The 15303-nt window shown below is 47.6% G+C and overlaps 2 protein-coding genes across 2 annotated transcripts; one reads left to right on the top strand and one right to left on the bottom strand.

Annotated features, from left to right (window-relative positions):
• Positions 1 to 820: 820 nt before the first annotated feature.
• znf16l (zinc finger protein 16 like) lies at positions 821 to 7147 on the bottom strand (the record flags this gene model as incomplete). The annotated part of the gene is made up of 4 exons (XM_083639910.1): positions 821 to 1597; positions 1848 to 2057; positions 5275 to 5619; positions 6769 to 7147. The coding sequence occupies 4 exons, from the start codon at positions 7145 to 7147 to the stop codon at positions 843 to 845; spliced, it is 1689 nt and encodes a 562-aa protein (XP_083496036.1). The 3' UTR covers positions 821 to 842.
• Positions 7148 to 7755: 608 nt separating this feature from the next.
• LOC310779694 (E3 ubiquitin-protein ligase TRIM39-like) lies at positions 7756 to 10608 on the top strand (the record flags this gene model as incomplete). The annotated part of the gene is made up of 2 exons (XM_083640194.1): positions 7756 to 9240; positions 10423 to 10608. 2 exons carry the CDS (start codon positions 7756 to 7758, stop codon positions 10606 to 10608), a joined length of 1671 nt encoding a protein of 556 aa, XP_083496320.1.
• Between the last annotated feature and the right edge of the window lie 4695 nt (positions 10609 to 15303).

Raw genomic sequence — 15303 nt, 5'->3', positions numbered from 1 at the left:
GATTTTGTGTGTGTGTGTGTGTGTGTGTGTGTTCGCGCGTTGCTCCCAATAAAAATAAGGTTGCTCCGCGCAGCGCATAGCGTACTGACTGACGGTCATCTGTCTATCTGTCTGCACGCGCGCACACACACACTGACACACACACAGCAGCGCCGCAGCAGGCAGAGGAGAGAGCTCTCCCTCTCAAGGTTCCTACACACCGCCGACGAGTAAGCGATAAACTCGCAGATAGACAGATAGATAGACAGATAGATAGATGTTGGTTCTTAAAAGAGCCTTTGTGTTGACGCAATGCGTAGTTAGCTAACTGCAAAAAGGTGTGGGACCACTAGAACTCTGAAGAGAGATGGAGGCAGAATGTGCGGGACTGCGGGTTGCGCGCGTGTACAAAGGTTATATAGAGCTTATGACGTCATAAGCTCCTGCATTTTAGCACCTCGCGCACTGCTCTCTTCAATGAGGAAGTATATTGTAGAATCTTGTAGAAAAGTGTCGATTTTAAGGCTTTGGGTTGAAAGTAATGCATAATAATTTCGGAGGCACATAATTACTAACATAAGACCCTAAATAACATAGTTAGAACGTTTTTGTGGATTTTGGTTTCCAGGGACTTTAAGTCCAAGTGAAATGTTATATATACACAGTACGTAGTTTCTCCTGATTCTAAATATGAATTAAATGAATGGCAGATGAAATCCCTTGGTTCGTATGCCTAACCCAGAAGGGGGCGTGCCTTTGGCACTCTATAGACAGCCATATTACGAGGACAGACGCCTCAGAGTCAGCATGTAACCTCTCGTCCCCTTTGCGTTTGGTCGTCCCGCCTGTTAGAGAGCCAAGGCTTAGCGATCAGCCGGGTGGGTCAATGCGGCGGCGTGTAGCGGTGGCGCGTCATGCGGCGGCGTGCAGCGGTGGCTCTTGTAGGTGCCCAGATGGCGGAAGCTGCGTCCGCACTGCTGGCAGCAGTAGGGCGTGGCCCCGCTGTGGATCCTCTGGTGGGTGTACAGGTTGCCCAGCTCCTTGAAGCGCCGGCCGCACTGCGGGCAGGCGTACGGGCTCTCGCCGGTGTGCACCCGCTGGTGCCTCTTCAGGCCGGAGAGCACCGAGAATCCCTTCCCGCACTGGGGACAGGGGAAGGGGCTCTGGGCGCCGCTGTGCCCCAGCCGGTGGCTCTTGAGCCGGGCCGCGTGGCGAAAGCGCTCCCCGCAGTCGGGGCAAATGAAGGGCTTCTCTCCGGTGTGGATGCGCTGATGCTGCCGCAGGTTGCCCAGGTAGTTGAAGTGGCGGCCGCAGTCCGCGCACACGTAACCCCCGCCCCCTTCAATCTTTATCTCCCTTTTAGCAGGCCCCGTTCCCCGGGCTGCGACCATGGGTCCTCCTGGGTCAACATGGTTTTGCCCCCCCACCCCCCTCCTGGAGTCACTGCTGCCCTCCCCCAGGGCGGGGGCAATGGAGGAGGTGGACTGCAGGGCCTGCAGGGCCTGGGCACCGGGCGTGTCCGAGTGTATCAGTTTAAGGTGTTCCTCCAGAAACATAGAGTCAGGGCAGAACGTTCCGCAGAGCGGGCAGATGTAGGTGTGGCTGGGGAACTGCTGGCCTGAAAATGGTCCAATATAAAGCGTTATTTCTTCGGCCAAAATGCATCTTAAATTTCTGCATTCACTCGATACAAGAGCAGATACAAAAACATGAACATATATGTGTTTGATGTACATACAAACAACTGGCACGATACCCTGCAGAACTTGTATTGATGTATGGAGCAACTCAAACACACACATTTACTTTGAGGCAATCAGTTGTGTTCGCGAGTAGAACAGGACCTGCTATTCTCACTCCTCACCCACCTGGATCCAGCCGGTCTGCATTCCCCTCCATGGGACTCCCGCCCTGGCCTGGAGAGCCCTGCGGCTCCATGGAGAAGTCCGGGGTCTGGACGTGGGACAGAGAGGCCTGCTCCAGACCATCTCCCTCCCTCACAGACTCATTTTCACTCTCCTCCGTCTCCTCCTCCGCCTCCTCCGACGGGGCACTCTCACACTTGGGTTCTCTCGTGCCTGGGAAGAACATCATTAGATTAACCCATTGATACCTGATGCAGCATTTGTGTGTATATCCCTCATTTGTGTGTGTATCCCTTTAAGACCACGAACCGCGTTAACGCGGTTCGTGGTCTTAAAGGGATACACACACAAATGCTGCATCAGGTATCAATGGGTTAACATGACTAGATGAGAGCGATCCCCATGGGGGAACTGTATAGAGTACCGCACGAATGAGTCCAGCCGACCTGGATGTTAACAACACTTCTGTGTAAAAGTCAATGGGATTTTTGTATGGGGATTTTGGTTCAATGCTTGAAATAAGGTATGTGGTTGACAAAGGTTTGTTCAGCGAGGTCATATTCAGAAAAATTAGGACCACTTTTATGGGGTGGAAATGCATTTTTGTTTTTAGAAAACGCTTCAAAAGTCATAAAAGTGTTCCTTATTTGTGAAGGTTATCTTGCTGAACAAAAACGTCCTTGTTTCATCAACTTTTGTTAAACACAGACCTTATTTGCATAATGTAGCCGACGGTTTACTATAGGGATAATTATATCAGCATCTTTGCAGAGAAGCTGACTGAATTTGAAGTAGGAATAATTCTGAGTGGTCTTTCCTCGTTTCATTCATCAGACTTCTGCTGACAAGAACAGCAGAAGAAGCCCAGACATTTCCAAACACCACAACATATCAATAACCACTAACTTCCTGTGGTGATCTGCAGCCGCGTGTTTGGTTCCTGCATCGACACGTCCACCGGCCGCGGTGTCACCGAGCCTCTCACCGGGGCCGGGGAAAAGCGAAACCTCCTACCGATCATGTTAGTTAACGTTAACCGCACTGCCTGTAATGTTACACAGCTAATGCTAGCTAGCCTCCAAACAGCTAACGTTAGCATGTTCGTTTAGCTGCAAGTAGAGATGCTGCGATCCGATCATGTGATCGGATATCGGCGCGATATCAGCCAAAAAACATGGATCGGATCGGATCGGATTCCAGCGAAAATGACCGATCCAAGGCTCCGATATAAGCACTCCATTCCATGACTCCGCTCCAGGATTTCTATCCAGCATGCAGCAGCAGCAGCCGCAGCAGCACAGAGGCCGCGTTGAGCCTAGGATGGCCAGGGCCAAAACGTCAGACACACCCGTCCTTAACCTATGTGCGATTCGAAATCACGCGTCCGCACCAGTTTGACAGTTTCAAATTATAACAAAACAACCACTATTGCAATTTGCAATACATGTCCCGCAAGGTTTCTGAGATTAGGGGAAAGTCTGAGCTGGCGTTACGCTAAACCAAACGTGGGGATGAGGCAGCGGATTTGTTTTGGCGTTAACGTTAACTGTTGTGATGATGGCTAACGTTAGCTAGCTGGTTAGGCTATCTAGCAGGGCAGCGCTCCACAAGCTTGTTGTGACCAAAACCCCCGCATTTAAAGCATTTCATACTCCCAGAGCTGGCGTAAACCATAGAGAACCTCATGCATTAGCCTACTCAAAATGAAACGTCCAGGGTTTGTGTCTCCAAAATCAACTAACGCTAAACGTTACATGCAAGCTAACGTAGCTAGCTGCGGAGCACTCATGATCTATAAGGAAAACGAATGCGCACATAGCCTACATAATTGTCAACATCACATACGTGTATTTTCTTTAATCTAGACTACAGGCATAATTTTTCAGTCAAAAGTGAAACGACACAGATATGATGGCGTATAGTGAGGCTTTCCATGCCTCACTATAGAACTGGCCCCATGCAAAATTCAGACCGCTTATATGTTGCCGTCATGCCAATAAGAGTCTAAATGTAATTTTTTATGTTTTATCTGCAGACTAAGCAGCTAGGCTTTCGGTTCTATAAAAGCCATTATTTTTTGTATTGACTATTGAGTGATACACTTTACTAAAAAAAATATTATATCACAATAGTGATGTCAGATTTGCTTAGGTCAGAGCTATGGAATATTAAATCATCCATCTCGCCCAGCCCTAATTTGATTGTTATGTTTTAGTTTTACATCAAATGAATTAGATGAACTAAATCGTTTACATACTATATTACCAAAGCACACACATACATACCTAACCCTAAAAATGTTTGTTGCCTGCTAGCTATCAGACAGCATAGAGAGACTTAAATATGTGCTGTATCGGTATCGGATCGAAATCGGTATCGAATCGGGTATCGAAATTTGATCGGAATCGGATCGGTTTTGAGCTAAAATATCGAAATCGGATCGGAATTGAAAAATCTTGATCGCAGCATCTCTAGCTGCAAGCCTCGGGACCACGGCATAAAGTTACAGTCTATGGATGGACCACAATGTTTCCCTTCCCCAGCCACTCTCCCCCGGGCTCTGGTGCCTCCTGCCCGCATTGTATTAAGAGTGGCTAATTAAATATTAATCTTAGAAAGTTGCAGCAGGAGCAAAGTTCAGCAGACTGGAAGTAGCTCGCTCGCACACTAACATGATGGATGGGGAAGTCAAGATCCGCCCTACTCCCCCCTCTGATTGGCTACACTCATTGCTTTCATTGGTTGGATTGGTCAGGTTATTGCTAGTCTCGCAGTAGCCACGGAGGGTCTGACCGCGTGAGAAGTAGATTCACAACACACAACATGCTCGCCACATATAATTGAATTCACAGCCGTCAACGTGTTTTTGCGTAGTTTTAACTAACAGATCGTACCAGCAGAAATGCGTGCCTGCTACGAAAAGTGTGTGCACGTTGGCAGGTCTGATAGCCGTCCCCCCACCGTCTGCAGGGTGTTGGAGGCGGAGTGAGATCAGAGAGATGTAAGTAGAATAGATCACCCAACATTTCATCTCCACATGGATGACAGGCTGTGTGCCTGCGTGGGTGTGTGAGAGAAGTCCATTACGCACAGCACCGCTGGCAACGGGAGCCCGTTTGATCCTGCATTTGGGTCGGATCGAGGTTGGATCACGTTCTCAACAAACGGACCGTACCAGAGTTCGTTTGGAACCACACCAAGACCACCTCTGTCAACAGGTTTCGGTCCGCTTGTTTTGTGCGCTTTTGGTGCGCACCAGAGTTCGATTGCTGCATCCACACGTGCCCAAACAAACCCGAAAACGAATTCTAGTACGGTTCAAACGAACCAAACAAGGCAGATGTGAAAACGCCCTTAAACGACTTTTTGTGTGATAATAAGTTTGGCTTTTGTTGGCCCATTTATTAGCGTCTAAAACAGGCCTGACTACCTTTCAGGTCTGGGGTGTACTCCATCCCCGCCATCCATTCGTAGTCATAGATGCGTTTGCTGCCAGACGGCAGCATGCTGAAGATGTCATCTGTGGCCGAGTCCGACTCGCCCTCTCCCTCTCCCTGGCTGGGCCACAGGCTGAGGGAGGGCGACTCGGGCTCCGGGCGAGCCTCCCTGTCGTCCATCTCACTGCAGCCCCGCGAGTTCTTGTCCTTCATCAGATAGTCACAGATGGCGTTGATGTTTTCTTTCTTGACGCCGGGCATGGCAGGCTTGGCTTTCTTCGGGTCGGACACGTTGTGCTGCTTGTTGGCCGAGTTGAAGTCGGGTTTCCTGAAGCCAGCTGCTGAAGCACAATCAGAATCAGAATCATCAGCTTCATAGACCGAATCACCTTGACGTCGGCACTAACAACAAAAAAGCCACTTCCGGGTAGACGTCCGACGATTTATTTGAATTGGGGAGAAGAATTGGCAAAGTTACGATTACGATTACAAAAACTTTATTGTCCACAAGTGGAAATTCGTCTTTGGTTCCACCGCAGACATGTCTCAAAAGATAAAACACAACAATACACATGACAAACACATGAAACAAAGCAATTATGACAAAGAACCTGGCTAGTTGTTTGCTCAAAGTTGTTTTTTTACTGTTTAGGGCTGCCACGATATTGACTTCTTCCATACCGCACAAATTAGTGGAGCTAAATGCGGTAACCACACACACATAATATATATATATATGAAAAATGTATGATCAATGATCAGATATTGCACAGTTACTTACTGGTCAATGTAAACATTCAATTTACAATTAACTGATACCGATATGGTACTTTGTGAAACCAAAGTAATACATGTTTTAACAAAAAATAAGATTGTATTTGTTTACACAAGGGATAGTAATAGTGTACGATATTTATTTTGTTTTTAGTAAGTGGTTGTTGTGTATGCATATATTGAGTCCTATTGTGAATATGACTGTTACAGATGTGTATATTTGTATAACACATTTTCTGTTTGAAGTATTGTTAAAATATTAATGTGGACCCCAGGAAGAGTGGCTACTTTTACAATACAGTAGCTCAGAATCCGAATCAAAATCAGCTTATTGGCCAAGCCCAAGCATGTGTGTACACACAATCTACACATGTAGGCGTTGACTCCAGTTTGCGTTGCACTCAAAGTACTCGCACACAGAAAAAAAGGTATGCACCAGTTAAAACAAACAAGGCACGGGTACATTTAAACATTAACACAATTTTGCATTAACTACTTTATACAATAAGTGTGGTGTAAAAAAAAGTGTATTTTAAATACGTATATGAAAGAATGTATGCACAATATTTATATTAAATAAGCCACACAGTCACGTAAACAAAGTCGTATACATATATATTTCCAGATATTGCACAGTTATACCGTTCAACGTGAACGAGGCTTTGAGCCAGGTAATGTGGATCTAACAAACAAACAACCCGACAGTTATTTACCGTTCGGTGAAGACGCCTCGATGGCCCCGGCGTTAGCGTTAGCCCCGGGGAAGCCGTCCCTCTGACCCGGCTCCAGCCTGGCCTTTAATGCCTGGATCTCCTCCGTCTTGTCGCGGAGCTCCGTCTTCAGGACGCGGATCCTGACCGACACCATGTCGCGAATATCGGCCAGCGCCGTCTGCAGCACCGCGCTGATGTTTCTGCCCAGGTGCTCCGTGATGTCGCTGACCGAGCACAGCAGCTCCTCGTCGGGCTCCAGCTCCAGGAAACCCCCGTCGGCTCGGCCGGCCCCCTCGGGCCCGGGGGGCTCCATGAAGGCGCTCTGCAGCTCAGGAGACGCGCTGCTTTCAACGGAACTGGCGTTTCTTTTACGACTCATAGGTAGCCTGGCTTGGCCTGGCGTTGGCAACCTTGTTTTTCCAAAAGAGTTTGGTTAGCTAACAGCTATCCAGCAAGCTAATGTTTGGGAGATGCTGAAAGACAGCGGTCAAGTTGGCCAGGGTTGACATGGCTAATACCGGAAGTAAGTTATTCTGCCTTCAAAGTAACAGCATCACAATTCACAAAAGGTGAATGGGTTTTGACGATAACAATTTTATTTTTGAAGTAAAAATCGGAAGTCTCGTTTTTATTCTGGTTACCATGAGAAACATCTACCACAGTTGTAGTAATGGCTGAATTCGGTAGAGTTGAGATCAGATTTCAGACGTAGCTCCCTCTAACGTACATCCTTATTATATAAAAGGTAGCAAGTGGGCAATATCTGTTTCATTTTTTGTCCCACTGATGACTGTCATAAATCCCTGACTACTCACGCATTGACATCATCAGTGATGTCATAAATCAAATAAAAGTGACACCGTGTGACATAATCAGTGATGTCATAACACTTTCTCTACTTACCCATTGTGACATCATCAGCGATGGCATAAATTCTCCCCTGCTGTTGGTCTAACCTCTAACCTCTCACCTTCACTGAGATACAAAATGACTTCCAGATCAAAGAAGGATCTCTCCTGTCATGTCTGCGGTGACATCTTTAAAAATCCTGTCATCCTGTCATGTAGCCACAGCTTCTGTAAAGCCTGTCTGCAGAGCCGGTGGACACAGAGACGAACACATGAGTGTCCACTATGTCAGAAGATATCTTCACAGAGTGAACCACCTTGTCGTAACTTGGCATTGAAGAACCTGTGTGAGGATTTCTTAGTGGAGAGAGATCAGAAAGCATCAGCAGGAACCGAGCTTCTCTGCAGTCCATACTCAGAGGAGGATCTCTCCTGTCCTGTCTGCTGTGCCATCTTTAAAAATCCTGTCATCCTGTCATGTGGCCACAGCTTCTGTAAAGTCTGTCTGCAGAGCTGGTGGACACACAGACTAATACACGAGTGTCCACTTTGTAAGGAAATATCTTCAGGGAGTGAACTACCGTGTAACTTTGTGTTAAAGAACCTGTGTGAGACTTTCTTAGTGGAGAGAGCTATAGCTTCAGCAGAGTCTGAGCTTCTCTGCAGTCTGAACTCTGAACTCAAGCTGAAACTCCAGAAATCACTGAAGCCCTTAAAGGCGAAACTGGAGCTCTTCAATCATGTTAAAGGAAACTGTGATCAAACAGCAGAACACATTAAGGTCCAGGTCCGAAACACAGAGAGGCAGATTAAGGAGGAGTTTAAGAAGCTTCACCAGTTTCTACAAGAGGAAGAGGAGGGCAGGATCGCTGCACTGAGGGAGGAAGAGGAGCAGACGAGTCATATGGTGAAGGAGAGGGTTGAGGGTCTGAGCAGAGAGATGGCAGCGCTTTCAGACACCAGCAGAGTCATAGAGAAGGAGCAGAGAGCTGAGGACATCTCGGAGAACTACAGGGCTGCAGTTGAAAGAGTCCAGCGCCCCCTGCTGGGGGATCCACAGTTGTTTTCAGGAGCTCTGATAGACGAGGCCAAACACCTGGGCAACCTGAGCTTCACAGTTTGGGACAAGATGAAGGAGATGGTCTCCTACACTGCTGTGATTCTGGACCCAAACACTGCCGGTCCATACCATATCCTGTCTGAAGATCTGACCAGTGTGAGAGGTGGATTGAGTCAGCAGCTTCCTGACAATCTAGAGAGGCGTGACTACTACTACGGTGTCCTGGGCTCAGAGGGCTTTAACTCAGGAACTCACAGCTGGGATGTTGAGGTTGGGGACAATACAAACTGGTCACTGGGTGTGGCAGCACAGCCTGTCCAGAGGAAGAGAGGCATCCAGTCTGGATTATGGAGAATCATGTTCTATGATGGTAAATACAGAGCATTCTCCCCATCAGATCCAGTCAATGTTCTCCCAGTGAAGAAGGATTTCCAGAGAGTTAGAGTGAATCTGGACTGGAACCGAGGAAAGCTGTCATTCTCTGATCCTGATACGAACACACATATACACACCTTCACGCACACGTTCACTGACAGAATGTTTCCATACATTCGCACTGCGGATGTAACCTTGCAAGACAGCTGGATTCGCATGAGATCACAATCGCACGACAAATCCATGTTGTCACGCTCCACTCTATTTGTTTGAATCTGAACCATCAGTGGTTCGCCCCCCAATCAGCATAGGCAGCTACGGGCGGGCTTTAGTGTGACGGCAGTGAGACGGACCTGTCAGATACAGGCGGGCTTTAGTGTGACGGCAGTGAGACCGACCCCGTGATAGACTTGACAGATAGATGGTTCATCCGATTTTTTTAAGTGCCTGCCCTTTGTAACGGTTTCCTGAGCGACTGTCTGAATAGACTGTCTGATTCCAGCGCAAGTTTACTTGCCTCCGCCCACAACTGGTCGTTATAGCGACCGCATATCCACATATCCAAAAGACTGATGGAAATAATAGAAGAGAAGGTAAGTCCCACTAAACTGGTATCCAGCATTGACAGACAGTATCCAGGCACAGACACGATTCTGCCTGACCAAGCAGTCGTATGCAGTGTTTTCACGTCACCGTATGGTACCCGGTCCACAGCCCTAGAACCCAGAGAAAGCAGGGATTAAAACTAGCATGACTCAACCCGGTCTGTCCAGGTTTTTGACCGGTGGAATGAGACAAAACAGAGCTGGGCGGGCTCATACCAGCAGTGGAAATGGGCCATTAGCTCCAAAACGCTCTCCACGCATCAGCTATCAAGGTGGAAAGTTGAATGAGGGGTGATTAGGTGGCCATGATGGAAGGAAGACCTGTATGGAAATTTAGCCAGTGCACCAGGGACCCTAGTGTAACCTCGCAGGGCCCATTTTTTTTTTTTTTTTTTCATATTTCAAATTTTTATAGAACACAAACAAGACAAAACAAACAGGCTCAGACACAGGGGAAAGAAAGGAAAAACAAAACAAAAAATATAATCAACATTACAAAGTGGTGCCGCCAGCCACCTAAGGTGCTCTCTCTCTGTCGTTTGGGTTAGGTGATTTCGCTCCACTCCCCCAGGTACGGGGCCATCCTTTTACCATCCCGGCCTGGGGGGGGGTTCACCCGGGCTATATTTCTGGGCACACCTCTAGCAGCCATGTCACCGTATCGTCATCCACAGACAGCAGTCCATGCATCCCGTTGGGAGCCCGATACATCAGGCATTCCAGAATGACATGGTCTGCTGTCTGTTCCTCTGCACCGCACTCACAGGTCGCACTAGGAGTCAAGCCCCATCTGAACATTGATGAGCGGAAACGCCCGACGCCGGTCCTGAGGCGATTAAGCCTCACCCATGCCTGTCTAGGCAGGTCCATCCCAGTAGGAGGAGAACCGACATCGGGGATGAAGCAATGGAGTCGAGAGGTGTTTACCTCCCACTCCATTCTCCAAAGGTGATCCGCCCATCTTGCTGCACTGATGTTGGCTTCATTGCATTGCTACAGGAGTTCCCAAGCAGCAGGAACAAATGGGTGTCTGGACTTTAGGCGCCGGGGAGGCTCAGTTGTTGTGACAAGCCTTTCATGGAGTAGGTGGTTTGGCTCCATGGCCCGGCACGCCAGACGTGCTGTGGCTCCTTTGCGACGAAGTCCAGCGGGCTGGATGCCTGCAAGGATGGGGAGATTGTCCACAGGAGTGGGACGCAGGCATCCTGTCACAATGCGCAAGGCTTCATTGATGGGCGCATCGATGAGGCGAGTGTGAGCACTGCGACTCCATACCGGAGCGCAGTATTCACTAGTTGAGTAAACAAGGGGAGCAAGACAAACACCTTCACGTGGTGCCCCCCGTTAGTAACTTATGACCGCAAAACGTCAAAAGCGAAACAGAGTTTGTCAATTAAGGGCCCTCACCCGGGCTAGTGCTAGGCAGCAGTCGGGAAGGAAGGCCGGTGGTGCTTGCTCCGCTGGCCTCCAACCCAGAATACTGCAGCTGAACACAGAAGGGCTCACCGACAGCAAGTTATGCGTCACCTAAGGTGCTTATGTTCTTGTAAACGATATACCTGGGATATTACTCAAGGGGTCTATGGGAAGCCAGCCGGGTGAGTGCAGGGTGCCGGGGTTATACCTTCCAGGGCACTGCACCCAGCAACGCACCTGATGTTTCAGTGCTCTTGGTGGCTAGTGTTTTTGGACCGAGCCTTAGAAAACAGTTCAACGTTTGCTCATCAATGACGCTTTCTTTCAACAAACCACTCAAAATCGAGGAATAGGCGGGACTAAAAAGATCAACAAACATGCGGAGGAGGGGCTCTGGCCGGGTTTGAATTATGAATGTATTGTATCTTTTGGGGTTGATGTTAGCTTGCCATCTACCTTTGTAACCGAGCCAGGTAGACTCGGCCAATTGTATTAAATGTTGACAACGCCACCTTGGGACTTTCACCCAAAGACTATATAAAGATCACTGTGTGACCACCTTAAAACTCAACAGGGTATTTACACCCGCACAGAGGAATCCACAATTTAGAATCAGAGACGGGAGAAGAGGGATTTCCAATAAAAGATGATTTATTCTACCAAGTAAAATAAGTGAACAAATCTTGTATCAGACATGTTAAAACATGTTAATATCCAGGATATAAAAATGACCTAACAAGAGTAAAAGTCAATCAATTGTTAATGGAGAAATTTGCAAAGTGCAAGAGTGCTATGACCAAGTTGCTTTGGTAGCAGCAATGTGGTATAAAAACACCACACCATAAAATTAGAACCACACGAAAGCACAATAAAACAAATGCATGTGCAAACCAGAAGGAACCACAATATGCCACCAACCTACACCAACATGGCGAAGCCACTTCTTTCCGTTTTAGACAAAGTTGACTCCTAACAATAATAGGCTAGTCCTCAGTAAAAGGTCATTAAAATCAACTGGGAAATAATTCAAATAAAAGCAATAAAAGAATACAACTCAAGTGGCTTGGTTAATTTACAGGGAAAGCAAAGCAGCAGCGGCAATCTCTGTTCTATAAGGAGACAAAAACATTAATTAGTCCCGATAAAACACATACATTAAAAAATACCAGTATAAAAGAAAATGTGTACCTTGGCTGTGCACAACACTGCCTCAAGCGGACACACACGTACGCTGGGCTTCACACCGTTTCTAACTATGAGGCACAAGGATACAAATATACATACATGCATTAAAAACTGATACCATTTATATGTTGTCATAACCCGGCTCTATGGGTTATGGCAAAAGAAGGGAACAGGACGCAAAGTGCCAAAAATATAAAGTATTTATTATAAATGTAAATAAATAAAGGTAAGTATGAAGTGTGTTGATCTGTAGCATCAGTAGTGTCAGTGTGGATGCGTGTGGATAGTGTAGTGTAGGGTGTTTGTCAAGTAAGTAAATCAAAGAACAAAACCAATATGCAGGTGGCTGGCAGGAGGGAGGTGGGACAGTGTTCAAAGCAGGCCCGGTCGCCTGAATACCGCAGCTAGGAATAATGGAATAGGACTCCGGTTCTATTTTGTGGGTTTTCTTCTCTGAACTGGGGCCATGATTAAGAGGGACGGCTGGGGGCATTCGTATTGTGCCGCTAGAGGTGAAATTCAGGGCCGTCACAATGACTCAGGAGAGGCATGAAAAACTGCTTCATGCCGGCGAGATGGAGCATCGCCAGCTCCAAGTGACGCTCTCAGAGACAAAGTCTGAAATGGCCAGTGTTGAGGCCGCTCTGAGAGAATATGGCCATGAAACCAGTGGCCTTGTGGCCTTTCAGAGCGACTCCGGTGCAAGAGGCTTACTTTAAAACTTGAAAAAAAACAAAAATTAAAAAAGGACCCCAGATAAGCCACACCAGCCATGTTTGTTTTCTTGTTTTAATCAATAAAGGTTTATATTAAGATTGTACTCTGCTTACTTTTCATTGAAATATATATTTTTGAATGTATGTAATAAAGCTTTGCCCATTAGAATACTGACTTTATGTCATTACATTAACATCAACCCCAACTGCTCCAGTGGAGCTGCTCAGTGGCCAACAGATCAGACTGTGGTTGTACTGGTCAGCTTCCAGGTATGAATGTGTGTGTGAATGTGAACAGGGCACTCCTGAAAAAGAGAGCATTGCTCTCAGTGAGACTCCCCCTGTATAAAAATAAAAATAAAAAACAATAAAGCGCTGACCCTGGATGAGGTCCGAGGGGTCATTCCCAGAGCCATGCAGCAGATCTTCCAGGCCTCAGAGAAACTGGCAGAGCAGGGCTGGCAGTTTACCTTCACAGCCAGCTTTGTGGAGATCCACAATGAGACGCTGCGGGACCTCCTGCACACCAACACAACAGTCAACGTTGATCTGCCCCGGATGGGGTTACAGTGCTCATCTTCTTCTGTGGTTTCTCTTCTTACCACACTTCTTCAGAGAAACCACAGAAGAAGAAGATGAGCACTGTAACCCCATCCGGCAGATTGGAGCCGACTCTTTTGTTGTTGTTAGCTTAGCTTCTAGCTATTAGCTAAATAATTATATTTACAACCAGAATGAACTGCGATGTGACCGAAAAAGTGTAATTTACAGAGCGCGTGCAGCATGCCCCGCAGGCTCCCGTTCTAGCCTGTTTGAGTGTTTGAGGAGTGAACTCGGTGCGACAAATCTTCTGTGGGGATCCGAATGAACCCAAAAGTATTTGTGGGTAGAAAACATATTTTAAGCTGGAAATGAGGACTGTGGTGTAAAAAAAACGAAATTCTCCTTTAAAAGAGATGAATTACATCAACAGATCCCTCTCCCAGCTGAGCATCGTCATGCACGCCCTGGCCAACAAGGAGAGCCACATTCCCTACAGGGGCTCCACGCTCACCTACCTCCTGCAGAACCTACCTGGGAGGCAACAGCAAAACACTCATGTTTGCTAACATCGCCCCAGAGCCAGACAGCCTTGCGGAAACCCAAATGACAGTATTTGGCCGGGCAAACCTGGTGGGGCGTGGGGGGGGCTTGCATCCTGAGAAGGCTCTGACTCAACTGATTAATCTGCTCCTGTTGTTGCTGCAACATAGCTGCCAACTTCTCTCTATCTGGGAGGTGGTGGAACTAGTAGGTGCACGGTCCACCTGGCCCTGGAATCTAGAGTTCTGGGCGGCACAAAGAGACGGGACAGAATACCTATGGGCTCCAGCGTTTGGCCTACTCTCCTGTTCCCATCTAATGGCCTCAGCACGAACATCTAGCAATGACAGGAGAGAGTCAGCACGGACCAGCTGCTTCAGTTCCCTGCGCAAAGCAGAATCATTAACATTCTCGATAAACTGGTCACGGAGCAGCACAGCAGAGTTCTGCATTCTACTAGGGGCGCTAGCAACAACTTTCTCCATGAGACAGTAAAGAGCATGTGAGTATTCTTGCAAGTGTAACCAAGCCAGAGTGTAACTCGGCCAATTGTATTAAAATGTCGACAACGCCACCAGCCCGAATGGCATCCGGTTGAACTCAAATAGTCCAAACGGTGTGCAAAAGGCAGTCTTTGGCTTGTCCTGTTCTGCTACTGGTACCTGGTTGTAGCCACTGACAAGGTCCATTGTGGAAAACCACTTGGCTCCAGACAGTGCGTCCAATGATTCCTCTATTCGGGGGAGAGGAAAAGCGTCCTTTCTCGTCTTGCGGTTTAACTGTCGTAATCCACACACAGGCGAAGGCTGCCATCATTCTTCCGAACAAGGACGATGGGTGAGGCGTAGGGGCTACTACTCTCCCTAATCACTTGGGTCTCTAACAGCTGGTATATATGGGTTTTAACCGCCTCATAATCAGAGGGGGGAATGCGCCGATACCTTTGTCTTACAGATACGTCATCGAGTAAGGGAATTTCATGTGAGATCAGGTTGGTACAGCCAAGGTCCCCCTCAAAAGCAGAGAACACTGACTGATGTTTCAACAGTAGTCTTCTAACTTGACACTGCCTCTGGGAGAACAGTTAAGTCGAGGGCTTGAATCTGCTCCTGCACTGTGCTAGCCTTCCCAGCCTGGGAGTTAACAGTTACAGTGACCTGTCCCGACTCATTCCTAACCTCACTGATCCCTGTTGGTAGGTTTGCAACTTCTGATTTTGTCAAAAGCCCTAGTGAGCAGTGGTGGTA

Source organism: Poromitra crassiceps, assembly GCF_964638095.1.
Source record: "Poromitra crassiceps genome assembly, chromosome: 7".
Classification (NCBI taxonomy): Eukaryota; Metazoa; Chordata; class Actinopteri; order Beryciformes; family Melamphaidae; genus Poromitra; species Poromitra crassiceps.
Note: the sequence above shows the minus strand (reverse complement) of the source record. Positions and strands in the feature narration are given on the sequence as shown.